Here is a 21,660-nt window from a genome sequence, read left to right on the forward strand (position 1 = left end):
AGTCTTCCAAAAAATTGAAGAAGAAGCAATACTTCCAAACACATTTTATGAGGCCAACATAACCCTCATACCAAAACCTGGCAAGGATGGCACAAAGAAAGAAAACTACAGACCAATATCTCTAATGAATACAGATGCTAAAATTCTAAACAAAATACTGGCAAACCGAATACAACAACATATTAAAAAAATAATACATCATGATCAAGTGGGATTCATCCCAGAATCTCAAGGATGGTTCAACATACGCAAAACGGTTAACGTAATACACCATATCAACAAAACAAAGAACAAAAACCACATGATCTTATCAATAGATGCAGAAAAGGCTTTTGATAAAATACAACACAATTTTATGTTTAAGACTCTCAACAAAATGGGTATAGAAGGAAAATATCTCAACATGATAAAGGCCATATATGATAAACCATCAGCCAACATCATTTTAAACGGCATAAAACTGAGGACTTTGTACCTTAAATCAGGAACAAGACAGGGTTGTCCACTCTCTCCACTCTTATTTAACGTGGTGCTAGAAGTTCTGGCCAGAGCAATCAGACAAGACAAAGAAATAAAAGGCATCCATATCGGAAAAGAAGAAGTAAAGGTATCACTTTTTGCTGATGATATGATCCTATACATCGAAAACCCGAAGGACTCCACAAAAAGATTATTAGAAACAATAAACCAATACAGTAAGGTCGCAGGATACAAAATTAACATACAGAAGTCAATAGCCTTTCTCTATGCCAACAATGAAATATTAGAAAACGAACTCAAAAAAATAATCCCCTTCACGATTGCAACAAAAAAAATAAAATACCTAGGAATAAACATAACAAAGAATGTAAAGAACCTATATAATGAAAATTACAAAGCATTGTTAAAGGAAATCGAAAAAGATACAATGATATGGAAAAATATTCCTTGTTCTTGGATAGGAAGAATAAATATAATCAAAATGGCCATATTACCCAAAGCAATATACAAATTTAATGCAATTCCCATCAAAATCCCTATGAGATTTTTTAAAGAAATGGAACAAAAAATCATCAGATTTATATGGAACTATAAAAAACCCCGAATAGCCAAAACAATCCTAAGAAAAAAGAATGAAGCTGGGGGCATTACAATACCTGACTTTAAACTATATTATAGGGCCACGATAATCAAAACAGCATGGTATTGGCAGAAAAATAGACACTCAGACCAATGGAACAGAATAGAAAGCCCAGAAATAAAACCACATATATATGGTCAAATAATCTTTGATAAAGGGGCCAACAACACACAATGGAGAAAAGAAAGCCTCTTCAACAAATGGTGTTGGGAAAACTGGAAAGCCACATGCAAAAGAATGAAACTCGACTACAGCCTGTCCCCGTGTACTAAAATTAATTCAAAATGGATCAAAGACCTAAATATAAGACCTGAAACAATAAAGTACATAGAAGAAGACATAGGTACTAAACTCATGGACCTGGGTTTTAAAGAACATTTTATGAACTTGACTCCAATCGCAAGAGAAGTGAAGGCAAAGATAAATGAATGGGACTACATCAGAATAAAAAGTTTTTGCTCAGTGGGAGAAACTGATATCAAAATAAACAGACAGCCAACTAAATGGGAAATGATATTTTCAAACAACAGCTCAGATAAGGGCCTAATATCCAAAATTTACAAAGAACTCATAAAACTCAACAACAAACAAACAAACAATCCAATAAAAAAATGGGAAGAGGACATGAATAGACACTTCTCCCAGGAAGAGATACAAATGGCCAACAGATATATGAAAAGATGCTCATCTTCTTTAGTTATTAGGGAAATGCAAATCAAAACTACAATGAGATACCACCTCACACCTGTTCGATTAGCTATTATCAACAAGACGGGTAATAGCAAATGTTGGAGAGGCTGTGGAGAAAAAGGAACCCTCATTCACTGTTGGTGGGACTGTAAAGTAGTACAACCATTATGGAGGACAGTATGGTGGTTCCTCAAAAAACTGCAAATAGAACTACCTTATGACCCAGCAATCCCTCTACTGGGTATATACCCCAAAACCTCAGAAAAATTGATATGTGAAGACACATGTAGCCCCATGTTCATTGCAGCACTGTTCACAGTGGCCAAGACATGGAAACAACCAAAAAGCCCTTCAATAGAAGACTGGATAAAGAAGATGTGGCACATATACACTATGGAATACTACTCAGCCATAAGAAATGATGACATCAGATCATTTACAGCAAAATGGTGGGATCTTGATAACATTATAAGGAGTGAAATAAGTAAATCAGAAAAAAACAAGAACTACATGATTCCATACATTGGTGGAACATAAAAATGAGACTAAGAGACATGGACAAGAGTGTGGTGGTTACCAGGGATGGGGGGAGGGAGGACAGGGGGAGAGTTAGGGGGAGGGGGAGGGGCACAGAGAACTAGATAGAGGGTGGCGAAGGACAATCTGACTTTGGGCGAGGGGTATGCAACATAATTTAATGACAAAATAACCTAGACATGTTTTCTTTGAATATATGTACCCTGATTTATTAATGTCATCCCATTACCATTAATAAAAATTTATTTAAAAAAAAAAAAAAGTGAATTCTACCAAATATTCAAAGAAGAAATAACTCCTATCCTTCTCAAGCTATTTCAAAAACTTCAAGAGGAAGGAAGACTTCCAAGCTCCTTTTATGAGGCCAGCATAATTCTGATTCCAAAACCAGGCAAAGACAACACAAAGAAAGAAAATTATAGGCCAATATCCCTGATGAATACAGATGCTAAAATCCTCAACGAAATATTAGCAAACCAAATCCAACAATATATGGAAAAAATCATACACCATGATCAAGAGGGATTTATTCTGGGGAGACAAGGCTAGTACAATATTCGCAAATCAATCAATGTGATTCATCACATAAACAAAAGAAAGGAGAAAAACCACATGATAATTTCAATAGATGCAGAAAAAGCATTTGACAAAATCCAGCACCCATTCATGATCAAAACTCTCAGCAAAGTGGGAATACAGGGACCATACCTCAACATGAGAAAAGCCATCTATGACAAACCCACAGCCAACATCATACTCAATGGGAAAAAATTAAAAGCAATCCCATTAAGATCAGGATCAAGGCAGGGGTGCCCCCTTTCACCACTCTTATTCAACATAGACCTGGAAGGCCTACCCACAGCAAGCAGACAAGAAAAAGAAATAAAAGGCATTCAAGTTGGAAAAGAAGTAAAGCTATCATTATTTGCAGATGATATGATATTGTATATAGAAAATCCTAAAGTCTCAGTCAAAAAACTACTGGACCTGATAAATGAATTCAGCAAGGTGCCAGGATATAAAATTAATGCTCAGAAATCAGAGGCATTTTTATACTCCAACAATGAACAGTCAGAAAAAGAAATTGAGGAAACAATCCCCTTCACTATTACAACCAAAAAAATAAAGTACCTGCAAGGACATTTAACCAAGGAGACTAAAGACTTTTACTCTGAAAATTATAAAACATTGATAAAAGAAATCAAGGAAGATACAAACAGGTGGAAGCATATACCATGCTCATGGTTAGGAAGAATAAACATCATTAAAATGTCTATATTACCCAAAGTAATTTATAAATTCAATGCAATACCAATTAAAATACCAATGACATACTTCATAGATATAGAACACATATTCCAAAAATTTATATGGAACCAAAAGAGAACATGAATAGCCTCAGCAATCTTCAAAAAGAAGAATAAAGGGGGAGGTATCACACTTCCTGATATCAAGCTATACTACAAGGCCATTGTACTCAAAACAGCCTGGTACTGGCATAAGAATAGGCACATAGATCAATGGAACAGAACAGAGAACCCAGAAATAAACCCACAGCTCTATGGATAACTGATATTTGACAAAGGAGGTAAGGAAATACAATGGAGTAAAGACAGCCTCTTTAACAAATCTGTTGGGAAAATTGGACAGCAACCTGCAAAATATGAAACTAGATCACCAACTTACACCATTCACAAAAAAACTCAAAATGGATAAAAGGCTTAAATGTAAGGCGTGAAACCATAAACATCTTAGAAGAAAACATAGGCAGTAAGCTCTCCGACATCTCTCACAGCAATATATTTGCTGATTTATCTCCATGGGCAAGGGAAATAAAAGACAGGATAAACGAATGGCACTATATCAAATTAAAAAGATTTTGCACAGCCAAAGACAATAAGAACAGAATAAAAAGACAAACTACACAATGGCAGAATATATTTGACAGTACGTCTGATAAGGGGTTAATAACCAAAATTTATAAAGAACTTGTAAATCTCAACACCAGAAATACAAAAAATCCAATCAAAAATGGGAAAAATAAATGAATAGACACTTCTCCAAAGAGGATATACAGATGGCCAGTAGACATATGAAAAAATGCTCAACATTACTAATCATTAGAGAAATGCAAATTAAAACCACAATGAGATATCACCTCACACAGGTCAGAATGGCGCTCATCAACAAAACAACACAGAATAAGTGCTGGCGAGGATGTGGAGAAAAGGGAACCCTCCTACACTGCTGGTTGGGAATGCAGACTGGTGCAGCCTCTGTGGAAAACAGTATGGACATTCCTCAAAAAATTGAAAATCGAACTGCCTTTGACCCAGCCATCCCATTTTTAGGAATACACCACAAGGACACCATAGAACGGTTCCAGAAGGAGAAATGCACCCCCGTGTTTATAGCAGCATTGTTCACAGTGGCGAAGATTTGGAAACAGCCAAAGTGTCCATCAGAAGACGAGTGGATTAAAAAGCTTTGGTACATATATACTATGGAATACTACTCAGCCATAAGAAATGATGACATCGGATCATTTACAATAACGTGGATGGACCTTGATAACATTATACGGAATGAAATAAGTAAATCAGAAAAAGCTAAGAACTATATGAACCCAGGCATAGATGGGACATAAAAGTGAGACTCAGAGACATGGACAAGAATGTGATGGTAACAGGGAGTGGGGTGGAGGGGTGGGGAGGGGGCGAGGAAGGAGAGGGAGGGAGTTGGGGGGAGGGTAGGGGCACAAAGTAAACCAGATAGAAGGTGACAGAGAACGATTTGACTTTGAGTGAGGTGTATGCAGCATGGTCAGAGGTCAAAATAATCTGGAGATGTTTTCTCAGAACATATGTACCCTGATTTATCAATGTCACTGCATTAAAATTAATAAAAATAAGATTTAAAAAATGTTGAGAAAAAATTTAAAGGCAAATAAATTAAAAAGTACAGGATATTTGTGGATTGGAATATTCAATATCATGATGAAGTCCTCTCTCCCAATTAATTTATGGTATAAATTTAATAAACTCAATTGTCCTCATTAAAGAGAAATATATCACTGACAAAATGATTCACAAATTCATCATGAAAAAACAACACACTGGAAGAATTTTAATTCTCAATATCTAGGTTGACAGTAAATACTCTGTGTTTATCACCGAGTGGAAGTGTCATAATGAGAAACACCTGGGCCGTGGGAGGAAGGGAGTCCAGAGATACCCGCACAGATCACTCTCTTCTTGCATAAGAATAAGCAGTGAGGGAAAGAGAGTTTTCTCAGAAAATGGTGAGATAACAGTTGGGAGTTGGTTCAGTAAACAACATGAAACTTGACCCATGTCAAGGTTTCGGCCTTGGCTAGAGCCTTGCGACTGATGCAAAGCAGTTTCTCAAAGACAATGAAAGAGTCTTTTTCAAGGTCAGCGTGTGACTCGCCTACAGGGTACCGTGGCAGGATCCAGACTGTGTGCTTAAGTCCGCTGTCACTCCAGCACCATTGGATCCACTGGGTCCGGGGCCGGAGTTGAAAAGTCCACGTTGGCGGCCTGGACCTGGGACCCAGCTGCCTTCCCTTCTGCGCCTCAGTCACACCAACACCTTTGGGAACCACTGATAAATGGACCAAGTTGCACTTCCAATGGGGATGAAGCTGCCCCCAAAGCTTCAAGAGGCACAGTGAGTGTTCACACATTTTTGTTGCTGTTGTTGTGGGGAACTTTGTTGTGTGTCTCAGCTTAAAAGACTTATTGCAGTTGCCCTGCACCTTCAGTCTGTAGTGATGTCCCTGATTAGCAGGCACTTAGACATTTGCTGGGTTTGTCCTCACCATCAGAATGCGAATGTCTTACCAGTAAGTCTAGACTCGTTGCTCTTTCTTGCTCCCTGGGCTCAGTGGGCATAATGTCACCATGGGATGGGCCAATGTGATTTCTGGTGGAGGGAAGAGGTGGCTGAGGTCCCTGCAAACGAAGTGATTACACGGGGCTGCAGAGGAGATGTCCCCCAGAGAGAGGACAGTGTGGGAGTCCTGACCACCTTGTCACTCAGAGGAAAGTGCTGCAGCTGGTCTTTCCCAACAAGGAGGGAGACAGTAGCCTTTGTCTCCTCAGAGCTGCCTATCTTGTGTTCTCAGATGTCACAGGAGGTGGACCAGTTTTCTCAGGTTGTGAAACATCTCTGGGGGAACAGGCACGATGGTGGCCCCATATGGATAAGCTGTCTGTGCTCCTCGGTTTCTCTCCCAGACGTGGTTTCTTCACAAGCCAAATAGGCAAGTTGTTGGGGCTGTGGCAGGAATTTTCACCTCCGCACCTGTCCTAGAGTAACCTTCATGGAAGAAAACTTTGGTTTATTCCTGGAGAGGCGGGTCTTTGGGCTTTTGGTGCCGTCCCTACCCCCACAGCCCGAGTGGGGCTTGTCAGGGAACCAATGTGCCCATTCTTCCCATTGTTCAGAAATGTGGCCAGCAGGTCTGGGAAAAGCCATGTAATAATCTTACTGAACGATGCAACTGTCCACTCGTGCAAAAGCAAAGACAGAGGAAGCCTCAACAGCGTCGTGTCAATGACTCTGAAGTTCACAGACCCAGGGGTGTTCCCTACAAGGTGACTCTGAGTTTCCACAAATCTGTTTCTTCTTTACTTGGTAGGACAATACCCAGAGTTTTCCTGCTAATGCTATTTCCTTGGGAACCTGGTAAATGGGTCATGGTGCAGGAAATGGTAAATGGTGCAGGAAGACACACAGGCCCTGGTTGACAATACTCTGGGGACAGTAGAGATAGCCAGAGCTTTGGGATGTTGAGTGTTGCGATTTGTCAGATCCTGAAGATAGATCTGTTCAGGGGCCACATGGACATTTTGTAGAAGATCATGCATTTTATCATTTTGGTAGTATGTTTAGCTATTGATAGAGAAATAAAATGAATTAATAACTTCTTACATCTTATTGCTAACACAGGTATGACACCGATTGTTTTTTATGTGTAGAAGTAATTTTATCTTGAAGATGGGCATAACCGTTTCTTTTTTTAATTCTTGCATTGCCATAGAAGGAAAGTCTCAAAGTGCATCAGCATTTAGGGGGAAAGCTTAGAGAAAACAAAGAGAGTAGTGAGCAGAGTGAGCCCCGCCCTGACGTATCTAAGTTCCAGCCTGGACGGTTCAGTAACAGGACACAGAGCATTTTGCTTTGCCACACTTTAATGAGATGCTGCTAAGAAGCGATTTGTTGGTCTCTCAGACTATCATGACATCTTCCACATAATAGTTTACACAAATTCTGTCTATTAATAAACATGAGTTAAACTGTACTTGAAAAAAGTAAATTAAGAGAATGGGTTTAATGATAAAAGAGATCTAAATGAATGTGCATATTCTAACTTTAACACTGCGATATAACTACTATCTTCTTACACAAGTAGGGTACGTCATTCTCCCTTCCAGACAGCGAACTCGAAATACAGTTCATGGTGACTCTGGACGGTAGCCATATTGACACATAAACTCAATTTCATCTTCTGTTTTGGAATAAATTTTTTTATCATATTTCCATCTCAATGCAATGTTATGTTTTCCCATCATTTCTTCTGATATTACACATGCTTCTGAAGGTAAAAACATAAACATAAGATGTTAAGTAATATACAAATTTTTTTCTCAGAATTTTAGATTTTTGTGGAAATTCCTCTACACTGATGCATAAATTTATTCTCAAAACCTTTCCACACCAACTCATTGAGAAACTGTCCTGTAAATGTAAAACATTTTACATGATTTCTGAGGTAAAACGTCTAAGTCTAAAGTGTGATAAATGTTAAAGTTCATAATGTCAATAACATGAAAAGCAAAAATTAAAAACTTTTTTCTGCTAGAGTTGCTTAAAAAGTTTTTAAATTTTATTTCTTCATTATTAATATTTGGTAGTCAAGAATTCCATAGAATTGTTTTTTATTTCATAAAATATTTATTGCAAATAGCAAAATATGCCCATTACATTGATTTTCTCAATATCCATGAGAATATTAAAGGACTTACCTAAGCATTTTGGGGGTTCTGACCACTTTCCATCACGACATATTACTTTCCTACTTCCCTGAAGTTCATAATAGTTCCGGCATTGATAGTCAACCCATGACCCTGGGGCATAGGCCATTAATGGGAATGTGGTAATATCTCCATTGTCAATAGGTGGAGGGGGTCCACATTTGCCTCTAGATTCTATAAAGAGATATTATTTGATTTAAAGAGAGATCAGCTGCCCCGTCACAGTGATGGCGCGGTAGGAAGCGATACCGAAAATCTCCCCATAAACTCAACAAGTTCTTCAACCAGAAACAGAAAAACCTATCCTTGGAGTCTTCAGATGCTTCACAACACACCCAAAGGTAGGATCGAGTGAAAGATTGGCTAAATATATGGTCAAACCCCGGGGGAAATAAGGAGTAAGAAATGCTCCGCCTTCCTCTCTAATCCAAACAGGATGGCTTTCACTGAGAACTGAGAATATAGAAACTAAGGCGGGCATAGGGAGTGAATAGATCCAGACCGCGGTACAAACAGCCAAACCAGGCTGTGGCACGGAGATCCAAGCCGTGGAAAAACCTGGGCAATTCAAGCTAACACGCGCGCCAAACCCAGACAAAGAAAGACAAGTGGGACAGCCATTTTCCGCATCTCCTGGCTGGCGCGCGCGGGGTTAGTGGGCAAGAGATTCCTACGAACACTTCAGGGGTGGGCGCAGCCCGTGCTAACCCACAGAGAAGCAGAGTCAGAGGCCTCTGTGAGGGCAAAAAGCAGCATCTCCTAGGAGCCCCATCGCCCTGAGGGGACCGGGCACGGGGAGGGAGCTGGAGCCAACTCCAAAGGCGGAACTTTTCTGTGTGGGAGGAGGGCTTTCTCGGAGCGAGAGGCGTCCCGCCTGAGACTCAGAATCTGGTCAGCGCCCACGCACGGAGAGTGTGCAGGAGATTCCCCCGAACTCCTCAGGGGTGGGCACTCGTGTTTTCCCTCAGAGGAGCAGAGTCAGAGGCCTGTGAGCGGGCCAGGAGCGGAAGACCCAGCGCCTTGGGAAAGCAGCACGGGGACAGAGCGAAAGCCAATTCCAACCCAGTAACTTTTCCGTGTGGGCAGAGGGCTTTCTCGGAGTGAGAGGCGTCCCACCTGAGACTCAGAATCTGGTCAGCGCGCACGCACGGAGAGTGTGCAGGAGATCCCTCCGAACTCCTCAGGGGTGGGCGCCCGTGTTTTCCCTCAGAGAAGCAGAGTCAGAGGTCTGTGAGTGGGCCAGGAACAGAATCTCAGGCAGCCCTAGCCCCTTGGGAAAGCCGCACGGGGATAGAGCGAAAGCCAATTCCAAAGCTCGATCTTCTCCGTGTGGGTAGGGATTTCACTCGAAGTGTGACCTGTCTGGTCTGACATCCTGGTGGGTGCGCACGGAGAGTGGGCAAGAGATTCCACCGAACGCCTCAGGAGTGGGCACTCGAGTTATCCCACAGAGGGGCAGAGCCAGAGGTCTTTGAGTGGGAGGAAGCCACGCCTGATTATGCTAGCAGCTCTGACTGACTGAGCCTTACTCAGAGCCCTGTGCTGAGTGGGAATAGAGTGGGGAGTTGCCAGCTCTTTGAGACTCTTACTATCCAGGCAGAGGCAGCAGCAACCCCATAGCTGGATTATCAGGCTTCTAATTGTGGAAGGAAAAGACTAGGAGAGAGGCTCCAGGAACACTCTTACAGTGAGAGATCCTCTCACTGTTGGAGCCTATAAACACTAATGAGCCTTGACTGCCAACGAGACTGAAGCCCAATACATGACATCGCCATAGAGAATTATCAACTGCAAACCTCTTCCAGAGCGTGCCACAGGGGCAGAACCCGGGGTACAAAGTCACCGACCAGAAAGACAGAAAAGAAAAAGCAAGACAACAACCTCTCAAAATCAAGAATAATCTGCAGACTTTATAACCTATCCCATTTTATTATATTTGTTCGTCTGTGTCTCTTTTCTTTATACTTGATTTTTTTTTTATTCCAATTTGGTCATTTAATTCTCTTTCAGTCTTACTCTCGCCTCTCTTTGAACTACACTACCCATAAGTGTTACATCTCCCATTATCTTTTCTTTCCTTCTCCTTTCTCTCTATGAGGGTTGCAATCCAAAACCCCTAACTCTCTCTTTCTCTCTCCTCCTTTTTCTTTTTTCTTCTTTAAGTGGTTCCATCTTTTCTCTCTCTCTCTCTCTCTCTCTCTCTCTCTCTCTCTCTCTTTTCTCCCTCTATATTAGTCTCTTCCTCTCTCCTTTACGTCTTCTCTCATTCAAACCTCAATAACGAACAAATTATCTTATCTGGGACTCAAACTTAAATTTGTGGCATTTTGGAGGGTTTTTACTTCACCTTTTTAACATATTAGCAGTGCTCCCATCCCTGGCTCTCCATTTTATCTAGTTCTTGTTCCACTAAATACAATAGTAATTTTTTAATTTTCCACCCCTTTTTCCTGTTTCCCTCTTATTCCTCTCATCATAACTCTGAGTCAGCCAACACCTAAAAGCAAATCATTTTATTCTTGACCCAAATTTTTTCCTAATTTGCTTTTTGTGGGTCTATACTGCTCCCCCCCTTTTTTATATATAAATATTTTTTTCTTTTATTTTTTTTTCTTTTTTGTCTTTTTCCTTTACCCCTATTCAGACCCTCCGCCACAGGTATTGTTTGTTCTATCTAGTACAATATAATTTACAGTTCATCACAAGATTTTCTCAAAAAAGAGGGGAGAGGAGAGGAGAGGGAAAAAAGGAGGGGAAAGAATTATTCCTTTTTTGTCCTCAAATTTTTATCTTATTTTATTTTTCTTTATTTAATGATTAATTTTTTAAAAAAAACACGCAATTTTTTTTTATTTTTATTTTTTTATCCTTTTATTCCTTATAAAATCTCATTAATACTATCAAGAAAACCACCCTCAGATGCCATTAAAGAAGAGAAAATCGAATATCATGGATACAAAAGAAAGAGAGGTAACACAGAGAGATGAGGAAAAATCTATGGAGAAAAAATTTAAGATATTGGAAACCTTGGAGTTAAACAACAGAGAATTTAAAATAGAAATCCTAAAAATACTCAGAGATATACAAGAAAACACAGAAAGGCAATTTAGGGAGCTCAGAAAACAACTCGATGAACACAAAGAGTATATCTCCAAGGAAATTGAAACTATAAAAACAAATCAATCAGAGATGAAAAACTCAATTCATGAGCTGAAAAATGAGGTAACAAGCTTAGCTAATAGAACAGGCCAGATAGAAGAGAGGATTAGCAAAATAGAAGACAAGCAACTTGAGGCTCAACAAAGAGAAGAAGAAAGAGATTTAAAAATTAAAAAAAATGAGATAGCCCTACAGGAATTATCTGACTCCATCAAAAAGAATAACATAAGAATAATAGGTATATCAGAGGGAGAAGAGAGAGAAAATGGAATGGAGAACATACTCAAACAAATAATAGATGAGAACTTCCCAAGCCTGTGGAAAGAACTAAAACCTCAAATTCTAGAAGCAAACAGAACTCCAAGTTTTCTTAACCCCAACAAACCTACTTCAAGGCACATCATAATAAAATTGGCACGAACCAACTGCAAAGAAAAAATTCTCAAGGCAGCCAGGGAAAAGAAGAATACAACATATAAAGGAAGGCCCATTAGATTATCATCAGATTTCTCAACAGAAACTCTACAAGCTAGAAGAGAGTGGACCCCAATATTTAAAGTCTTGAAAGAGAGGAACTTTCAGCCACGAATACTATACCCATCAAAGCTATCCTTCAAATATGAAGGAGAAATAAAAACATTCACAGATACAGAAAAGATGAGAGAATTTATCACCAGAAAACCCCCACTCCAGGAAATACTAAAGGGGGTTCTCCAATCAGATACAAAGAATAAAAAAACAACAACAACAAAGCCACAAGTAAAAGCTCCAAGAAGAACATAACAAAACCAACTTTAAACTGTGACAACAATAAGAAAGGGGGGAGAGGATGAAGATTAACAGTAGCAAAGGGTGATGGAGGGCAAAAGTACTCACAAAATAGTGCACTACAATGAACAGGGTAGGAACCCTTTTCAGTACTTAATGGTAACCATCATTGAAAACACCACCACAGAAGCACATGATTTACAAAAGATAGCAACAGAGGAAAGATGTATGGAACACAACCAAATAAAAACAAAAGATAAAAAAACGAAAGAGAAGAATCAAACAAGGCACAAAACTAACAGAAAGCAATCTATAAAATGGCAATGAGGAACTCACAAGTGTCAATAATTACACTAAATGTAAATGGATTAAACTCACCAATAAAAAGGCACAGAGTAGCCGAATGGATCAAAAAAGAAAATCCAACTGTATGCTGCCTACAAGAAACTCATCTAAGTAACAAGGATAAAAACAAATTCAAAGTGAAAGGCTGGAAAACAATACTCCAAGCAAATAACATCCACAAAAAAGCAGGCATAGCAATACTCATATCTGATGATGCTGACTACAAGACAGCAAAAGTACTCAGAGACAAAAATGGCCATTTCATAATGGCTAAGGGGACACTGAATCAAGAAGACATAACACTTCTTAATATATATGCACCAAACCAAGGAGCACCAAAATATATAAGACAGCTACTTATTGACCTTAAAACAAAATCTGACAAAAACACAATCATACTTGGAGACCTCAATACACCGCTGACGGCTCTAGATCGGTCATCCAAACAGAAAATCAACAAAGACATAGTGGCCTTAAACAAAACACTAGAGCACCTGGATATGATAGACATTTACAGGACATTTCATTCCAAAGTGACTGAGTATACATTTTTCTCCAGTGTACATGGATCATTCTCAAGAATTGACCATATGTTGGCCACAAAAACAACATCAGCAAATTCAGAAAAATTGAAGTTGTACCAAGCATATTTTCTGATCATAAAGCCTTGAAACTAGAATTCAACAGCAAAAAAGAGGGAAAAAATCCCACAAAAATGTGGAAACTAAACAACATACTTTTAAAGAATGAATGGGTCAAAGAAGAAATAAGTGCAGAGATCAAAAGATATATACAGACTAATGAAAATGACAATACGACATATCAGAATCTATGGGATGCAGCAAAAGCAGTGATAAGAGGGAAGTTCATATCACTTCAGGCATATATGAACAATCAAGAGAGAGCCCAAGTGAACCACTTAACTTCCCACCTTAAGGAACTAGAAAAAGAAGAACAAAGACAACCCAAAACCAGCCGAAGAAAGGAGATAATAAAAATCAGAGCAGAAATAAATGAAATAGAGAACAGAAAAACTATAGAAAAAATTAATAGAACAAGGAGCTGGTTCTTTGAAAAAATCAACAAAATTGACAAACCCTTGGCAAGACTTACCAAGGAAAAAAGAGAAAGAACTCATATAAACAAAATCCAAAATGAAAGAGGAGAAATCACCACAGACATCGTAGATATACAAAGAATTATTGTAGAATACTATGAAAAACTTTATGCCAATAAATTCAACAACCTAGAAGAAATGGATAAATTCCTAGAACAATACAACCTTCCTAGACTGAGTCAAGAAGAAGCAGAAAGCCTAAACAGACCTATTAGTAGAAAAGAAATAGAAAAAACCATTAAAAACCTCCCCAAAAATAAAAGTCCAGGCCCAGACGGCTATACCAGCGAATTTTATCAAACCTTCAAAGAAGACTTGGTTCCTATTCTACAGAAAGTCTTCCAAAAAATTGAAGAAGAAGCAATACTTCCAAACACATTTTATGAGGCCAACATAACCCTTATACCTAAACCAGGCAAGGATGGCACAAAAAAAGAAAACTACAGACCAATATCTCTAATGAATACAGATGCTAAAATACTAAACAAAATACTAGCAAATCGAATACAACAACATATTAAAAAAATAATACATCATGATCAAGTGGGATTCATCCCAGAATCTCAAGGGTGGTTCAACATACGTAAAACGGTCAACATAATACACCATATCAACAAAACAAAGAACAAGAATCACATGATATTATCAATAGATGCAGAAAAGGCTTTTGATAAAATACAACACAATTTTATGTTTAAGACTCTCAACAAAATGGGTATAGAAGGAAAATATCTCAACATGATAAAGGCCATATATGATAAACCATCAGCTAACATCATACTAAATGGCACAAAACTGAAGGCTTTCCCCCTTAAATCAGGAACAAGACAGGGTTGTCCACTCTCTCCACTCTTATTTAATGTGGTACTAGAGGTTCTTGCCACAGCAATCAGACAAGACAAAGAAATAAAAGGCATCCATATCGGAAAAGAAGAAGTAAAGGTATCACTTTTTGCAGATGATATGATCCTATACATCGAAAACCCCAAAGAATCCACAAAAAGACTTCTAGAAAAAATAAGCCAATACAGTAAGGTCTCAGGATACAAAATTAACATACAGAAGTCAATAACCTTTCTATATGCCAACAATGAAACATTTGAGAATGAACTCAAAAGAATAATCCCCTTCACGATTGCAACAAAAAAAATAAAATACCTAGGAATAAACATAACAAAGAATGTAAAGGACTTATACAATGAAAACTATAAACCATTGTTAAGGGAAATCGAAAAAGACATTATGAGATGGAAGAATATTCCTTGTTCTTGGTTAGGTAGAATAAATATAATCAAGATGCCATATTACCCAAAGCTATATACAAATTTAATGCAATTCCCATCAAAATTCCATGACATTTTTTAAAGAAATGGAGCAAAAAATCATCAGATTTATATGGAACTATAAAAAGCCCCGAATAGCCAAAGCAATCCTAAAGAAAAGGAATGAAGCTGGGGGCATTACAATACCTGACTTCAAACTCTATTATAGGGCCACGACAATCAAAACAGCATGGTATTGGCAGAAAAATAGACACTCAGACCAATGGAACAGAATAGAAAGCCCAGAAATAAAATCACATATATATAGTCAAATAATTTTTGATAAAGGGGCCAACAACACACAATGGAGAAAAGAAAGCCTCTTCAACAAATGGTGCTGGGAAAACTGGAAAGTCACATGCAAAAGAATGAAGCTGGACTACAGTTTGTCCCCCTGTACTAAAATTAACTCAAAATGGATCAAAGATCTAAACATAAGACCTGAAACAATTAAGTACATAGAAGAAGACATAGGTACCAAACTCATGGACCTGGGCTTTAAAGAGCATTTTATGAATTTGACTCCACAGGCAAGAGAAGTGAAAGCAAAAATTAATGAATGGGACTACATCAGACTAAGAAGTTTTTGTTCAGCAAGAGAAATTGATAACAAGATAAACAGACAGCCAACTAATTGGGAAATGATATTTTTAAGCACCTGCTCAGATAAGGGCCTAATATCCAAAATATACAAAGAACTCATAAAACTCAACGACAAACAAACAAACAATCCAATAAAAAAATGGGAAGAGGATATGAACAGACACTTCTCCCAGGAAGAAATACAGATGGCCAACAGATATATGAAAAGATGCTCATCTTCTTTAGTTATTAGAGAAATGCAAATCAAAACTGCAATGAGATACCACCTCACACCTGTTAGATTAGCTATTATTAACAAGACAGGTAATAGCAAATGTTGGAGAGGTTGTGGAGAAAAAGGAACCCTCATCCACTGTTGGTGGGAATGTAAAGTAGTACAACCATTATGGAAGAAAGTATGGTGGTTCCTCAAAAAACTGAAAATAGAACTACCTTATGACCCAGCAATCCCTCTACTGGGTATATACCCCCAAAACTCAGAAACATTGACTTGTAAAGACACATGCAGCCCCATGTTCATTGCAGCATTGTTCACAGTGGCCAGGACATGGAAACAACCAAAAAGCCCATCAATAGATGACTGGATAAAGAAGATGTGGCACATATACACCATGGAATACTACTCAGCCATAAGAAATGATGACATCGGATCATTTATAGCAAAATGGTGGGACCTTGACAACATTATACGGAGTGAAATAAGTAAATCAGAAAAAACCAGGAACTGCATTTTTCCATACATAGATGGGACATAAAAGTGAGACCAAGAGACATTGATAAGAGTGTGGTGGTTACGGGGGGAGGGAGGAGAGGGAGAGGGAAGGGGGAGGGGGAGGGGCACAAAGAGAACTAGATAGAGGGTGACAGGACAATCTGACTTTGGGTGATGGGTATGCAACCTAATTGAACTTTAAGATAACCTGGACATGTTATCTTTGAATATATGTATCTTGATTTACTGATGTCACCCCATTAAAAAATAAATACAATAAAAAAAAAAGAGAGAGATCAATATTAAAACACAATTTATAATAAAGCTAATACAAATATAGCACTATAGGTCCTATTAAGACACAGTTTTAGAAGACAGTATGATTCACTGAAGTCATTTTCATCACTTAAACTGAGGAAAAAAATATGAAGCCCTTTTGAATGGTTGTGCCCTGTTGTTGGAAGGGCAGACTGGAGCAGCTGTTGTCGAATCTGATGTGATGGTTAGTTTAAAAACATGAAGCTGCCTTATGATCCAGAGATTTCACTTTTGGATATATATTCCAAGAAAACCAGAACACCAATTTCAAAGCATTTATTCACCCTGCTTTGCACTGTAGTGTTATTTACAATAGCCGACATTTGGAAGCAGCCCAAGTACTCCTCAATGGACAAGTGGATAAAAAAGCGGTGGTCTATATATGCAACGGAGTACTAGTTGGCTATAAAAAAGAAATAAATCTTATCACTTGTGACAACATGGATGAACCTAGAGGGTACAGGCTAGATAAACAAGTCAGTCAGAGACACACAAATAACATATGATTTTACTTCTATGGGGAATCTCCAGAGCAAAATAAATCAACAAATAAAACAGAACCAGAGTCACTGATACAGAGAAGACTGACAGCTCTCAGAGAAACTGATGGTTGGGAGCTAGAGGCCAAAGGTGCTGGGATTGGGAATATTGATTGGAAATTAGCATAAAGTCATGGGGATGTAAAGTACAGTAAAAGAAGTTCAGTCAACAATATTGTACTAACTACAGTTGGTGCCAGGTAGGTACTAGAAACATCAGGGTGACACTTTGTAAAGTACATGATTGTCTAGCCACTCTATTGTACAACTGAAACCAATACAAAATAATACTGAACAAAAATGACCAGAAAAAATTAAATTAAAACAGTCTTAAAGTTATGGTAAATGTTAACAGATATGTCAGCCTTACAGCATTGTGGTATTTAGAAAATGGTGTAGTTAATGAGTAATGCTAGACAGGTGGGTATCTAAGATAAAGGAAATTTCTTATTATTATATACAACATACTGCAGTGTCTACTGGAACTTTTGCCATTTTTTATTGATTTCCATTTTTATTTACAAAAGAATATCAACTTGTCAAATAAAATCAAAGATTTACAAATTGGTGTAATGTGAAATGTATTTTCTAAGTTTCTGTGGTGGACCAGATAAGATAGCAATATTTCTGCTTGTTCCTTCTGTCATGTGTAACTAAAAGACCAGAATGTGTTGTAAAAACAAACATAAGAAACTAAGAGTTGCGGAGAAGTCAATCTGGTTCAGAGTCACTGCAGTGAATGTAGGTTTCAATCTTGTCTTCTGTGTGTCCTGGACTGTGTACTGATGAAGATGGAGTCACAGAAATAGTATCAAGTTAGTGGGAAGGAAAAAAAACCCAACTAGAGTCTTCCCTGTTTAGTCAAAAGTCCAGAAAAAGAGCAGCATTTTCAAGAAAAAAATTCTATGCTATAATCCTCTTACTCAATAAAGGAATTCTGGAGAATAAACCTAAGACCAACCCCTACCCACACTGATCAACAACAGGCCAGTGAGGAACTTAGACATCCTCTGACAACCTGAGGGGACAATTGACCTCTTTCATTTCCTGTGCTCTCAGTGAGGCCCTGTGGGAAGTCTCAACTTTCCCCTTGCACAGGTATTGAAGCAGTTCTGATATATATAGGATGAAAGTCAGAGTCTTGGCGCTGGCCTATTGCCTCAGCAGTAGAGCATCAGAAGGCATGCAATTGTTCTGGGTTCCATTCCCAGTCAGGACACACAGGATAAACCTGCATCTGCTTCTCTATCCCACCTCCTCTCATTTCTTTCTCTCTTTTTCTCTCTCTTCTCCTCCCCTCCTGCAACCGTGGCTCTATTGGAGTGAGTTGGCCCTGGATGCTGAGGATGGCTCCATGACCTCCAACTCAGTTGTTAAAAGAAATAAATGTCTAGTTGCATTGTTGCAAGGGCCCCAGATGGGCAGATTATTGTCCCCTAATGGGTTTCCTGGGTGGGTCCCAGTCAGGGCTCATGCGGGAGTCTGTCTCTCTGCCACCCCTCCTCTCACTAAAAAAAAAAGAGGCAGAGTTTCAATACATAATACCCAAAATGTGCAGAATACAATTGAAGATCCATCATACTGAGGTTCAGAAAAGTCTCAAAGGAGCAAAGACAAACTATGGAAGAAAACACTGAAATGACACACAGTTTAAATTATTGGGCCATGGCTTTAGTTTCTTTGTATCTTTGTTTGTTTGTTTTTAAGATCTTATTCATTTATTTTAGAGAGGAGAGAGAGGGAGAGAGAGAGAGAGAGAGAGAAGGGAGGAGCAGGATAAATGAACTCCCATATGTGCCTTGACCAGGCAAGCCAAGGGTTTTCAACCAGCGACCTCAGTGTTTCAAGTCAATGCTTTATCCACTGTCCCACCACATTTCAGGCTGGACCATGGCTTTCAAACACTCTGAAGGGGATCATAGAACTGAAAACATGTGTAACAGAATTAAAGGAAAACTCACGGATGGGCTCAATGATAGATAGATTTCAAATGACAGAAGCATAAATCCTTAATCTTTAAGAAAGAACAATATAAGTTACTCACTTTGAAAATGGACCCCAACAAAAAATAGAGAGCTACAGGGAGCAGTGGGAAGATGGCAAAAATTGGAGATCCATAAAGAGAAAAGAAAGGGCTAAAAAATGAAAACAACATTCAAGAAATAGTGCATGAAAATTTCAACACAGCATAAGGCTTCAACTGACACATAATAAATATGAGTGAACTTCAAACAGGAGAAAACCAGAGACATTTATACCAGGATCCACCATCCCCTAACTGCTGAAAACCTGAAAAGAATAAAATCTCAAAAACAGGTAGGTAGTCATTATGTAATACTCATATGGACAAAAGAATTTAAATGTCAGTGGGTCATGTACTCTAATAAATACAATGAAAAAATAAAACATAAAGTACTCTGATAAGTATCATAAGGAACTGTATGGTTTAAGATCCTAAAACTGAAGGAATAAGTATAGAACAACATAAATATTACCTACCTGGGGGGGCAGATCAATAATGGACTATATTAAAATTATTATTTATCCAAGATAGTCAAATATTTCTTAATTAAAAATGTAACTTTGACTAAAATAACTTCAAACTTAAATGTGTCTAATATTCATAAACTGAGTCTAATATTTATCAGTTCATTAATATTTTCATAAAATGGTTACCTGGGAACTATTACAATGACTTAGATGTTTCTATAACAATTTTTATTATCAGAAAATAAAATAATGTCAATGGGGTCACAGCTGTGACCATTGATCTAGCTAGTGGGACAGAATTTGACAAGTTCTGGAATAAAAAAACCTGTCAACACAAAATTCTATACCCTGTGCTACCATCCATTAGGATTAAAGTGTGAAATAAAGATATTCTTGGGGGACCTGAAGATGGCAGCAGAGTAGGCAGACACACAGATCCCAGCTCTCACCACCAAACTTGAATACAAATCAATTTAGGAACAATCAGCATGAAAAAACAACTCTGGACTACAAGAACAGCTCTCAAAAACCAAGGAGCATAAAAGAAGCCACAACAAACCTGGTAGGGAGCACCTGAATCTCCTCTGCTTACAGGAATGGAGGGAGGAGGGGGTGAGGCTGAGAGCCCAGAGGGGCTCTCACTCCAGAAAAAAAAGCAGAAAATACTGCTCATAGCCACTTGCCTGGTGACCAGGGAACGAGGTGTGTTGAAAGGACCGGCTTATCTTTCAAGTGGAAAGGGGAGAGAGAGGGACAGATGGTGAGGGGCAGAGGAACACTGAAGAAGTGACACCGAGACTGGTAGGAAAAGTGGAAATGCGGAGAGGGCTGCCCAGCTCCCTGGAGCAAACGGCAGCAGGGAGAGACTCGCTTGGCGGGAAGTGAGTTTAGCAGAGGGGGAAGGGTCCTGAGCCCCAGGAAAAAAGCCCCAGCCTGCAGCCCTAGAGCCCAGAAGAGGTGTAAGGATAGTCTTTAGCTGGAAACAAGTCAGGATACTGTTTGTGAGAAAGAGTCTGATTTCTCAGACCCAGGATCCTTCTTAAAGGGACCGCGTAGAACATCACTCTCACAACCACTCACCCAGGGCTCCTGGGGATGGGGAGAGAGGAGAGGACCAGAGTAACAGGAAGAGAGTATAATCTAGGAGGCACAGGGAGAAACATTTTGGGAGATAGCCACCCTAACCCCTGGGACGAGTCACTCCCCAAAGCTGAAGTGAATATTTCCCCTGGAAACAGCAATATCAGAAAAGGGAAGCAGGAGAGCAGCCAAACAAGCTCCCCAGAGGCACTCAGAGCAGAGTCGCATAGAAGGAAGGAGCTTTTGGCTCTACAGGAGTGAGTCTTAGGGTCCGAGCTGCAACGTTCCCACCCACGTGGCTGAGGGCTCGCCCAAGGGTGGGCGGCAGCGGGAGACAAAAGCGCGGTTCTGCTGGCATGGGCAGAAGCCGGCTGGCCACCACTGGGCTCAGGTGTGAGCTCAATCTTGCCCGGCTGGGGAAGGGGGCATGCAAAAGCGGTCACAAACTCTGCTGCCGGCAGCCTGTAATCCAGCCTGTGGGAGAAGGGCAGGAACCCCGGAAAGGGTGGAGACCAGCCCCTGAGCAAGGGCACAGGAGCACAGCCTTGCCCTGCCTGCACAACCCAGGCTTGTGGTCTGACTTGGTAGCCGGCTTCTCCCGCGGGGGTGGAGCCAAAAGCCCAGAAGAGGTGGAGTTCCGCTACTGAGCTGAGCTTGGGCACGCAGTCCTGCCTGGTGGTAGAGCCAAGGCTAGCAGCCATTCCTCGAGTGGGCTCCTCCTGCAAGGGCAGGGAGAAAGCCTGAAAACAGGCAGAGACCCCCCGCAGCTGAGCAAAGGTGCTCGCCAGTGCCCTCAGGACC

General features: G+C 39.5%; 1 protein-coding gene across 1 annotated transcript in view; it reads right to left on the minus strand.

Annotated features, from left to right (window-relative positions):
* Positions 1–7,545: 7,545 nt before the first annotated feature.
* LOC136388158 (complement factor H-like) overlaps positions 7,546–21,660 on the minus strand; it is a 62,011-nt gene continuing 47,896 nt past the window's right edge. Inside the window, 2 exon segments of the mRNA XM_066360135.1 lie at positions 7,546–7,967; positions 8,398–8,580. Of these exon segments, the coding sequence (XP_066216232.1) occupies positions 7,765–7,967; positions 8,398–8,580 (386 nt within the window). The 3' untranslated portion in view covers positions 7,546–7,764.

The sequence above is a fragment of the Saccopteryx leptura genome, chromosome 1, assembly GCF_036850995.1.
Source record: "Saccopteryx leptura isolate mSacLep1 chromosome 1, mSacLep1_pri_phased_curated, whole genome shotgun sequence".
Taxonomy (NCBI): domain Eukaryota; kingdom Metazoa; phylum Chordata; class Mammalia; order Chiroptera; family Emballonuridae; genus Saccopteryx; species Saccopteryx leptura.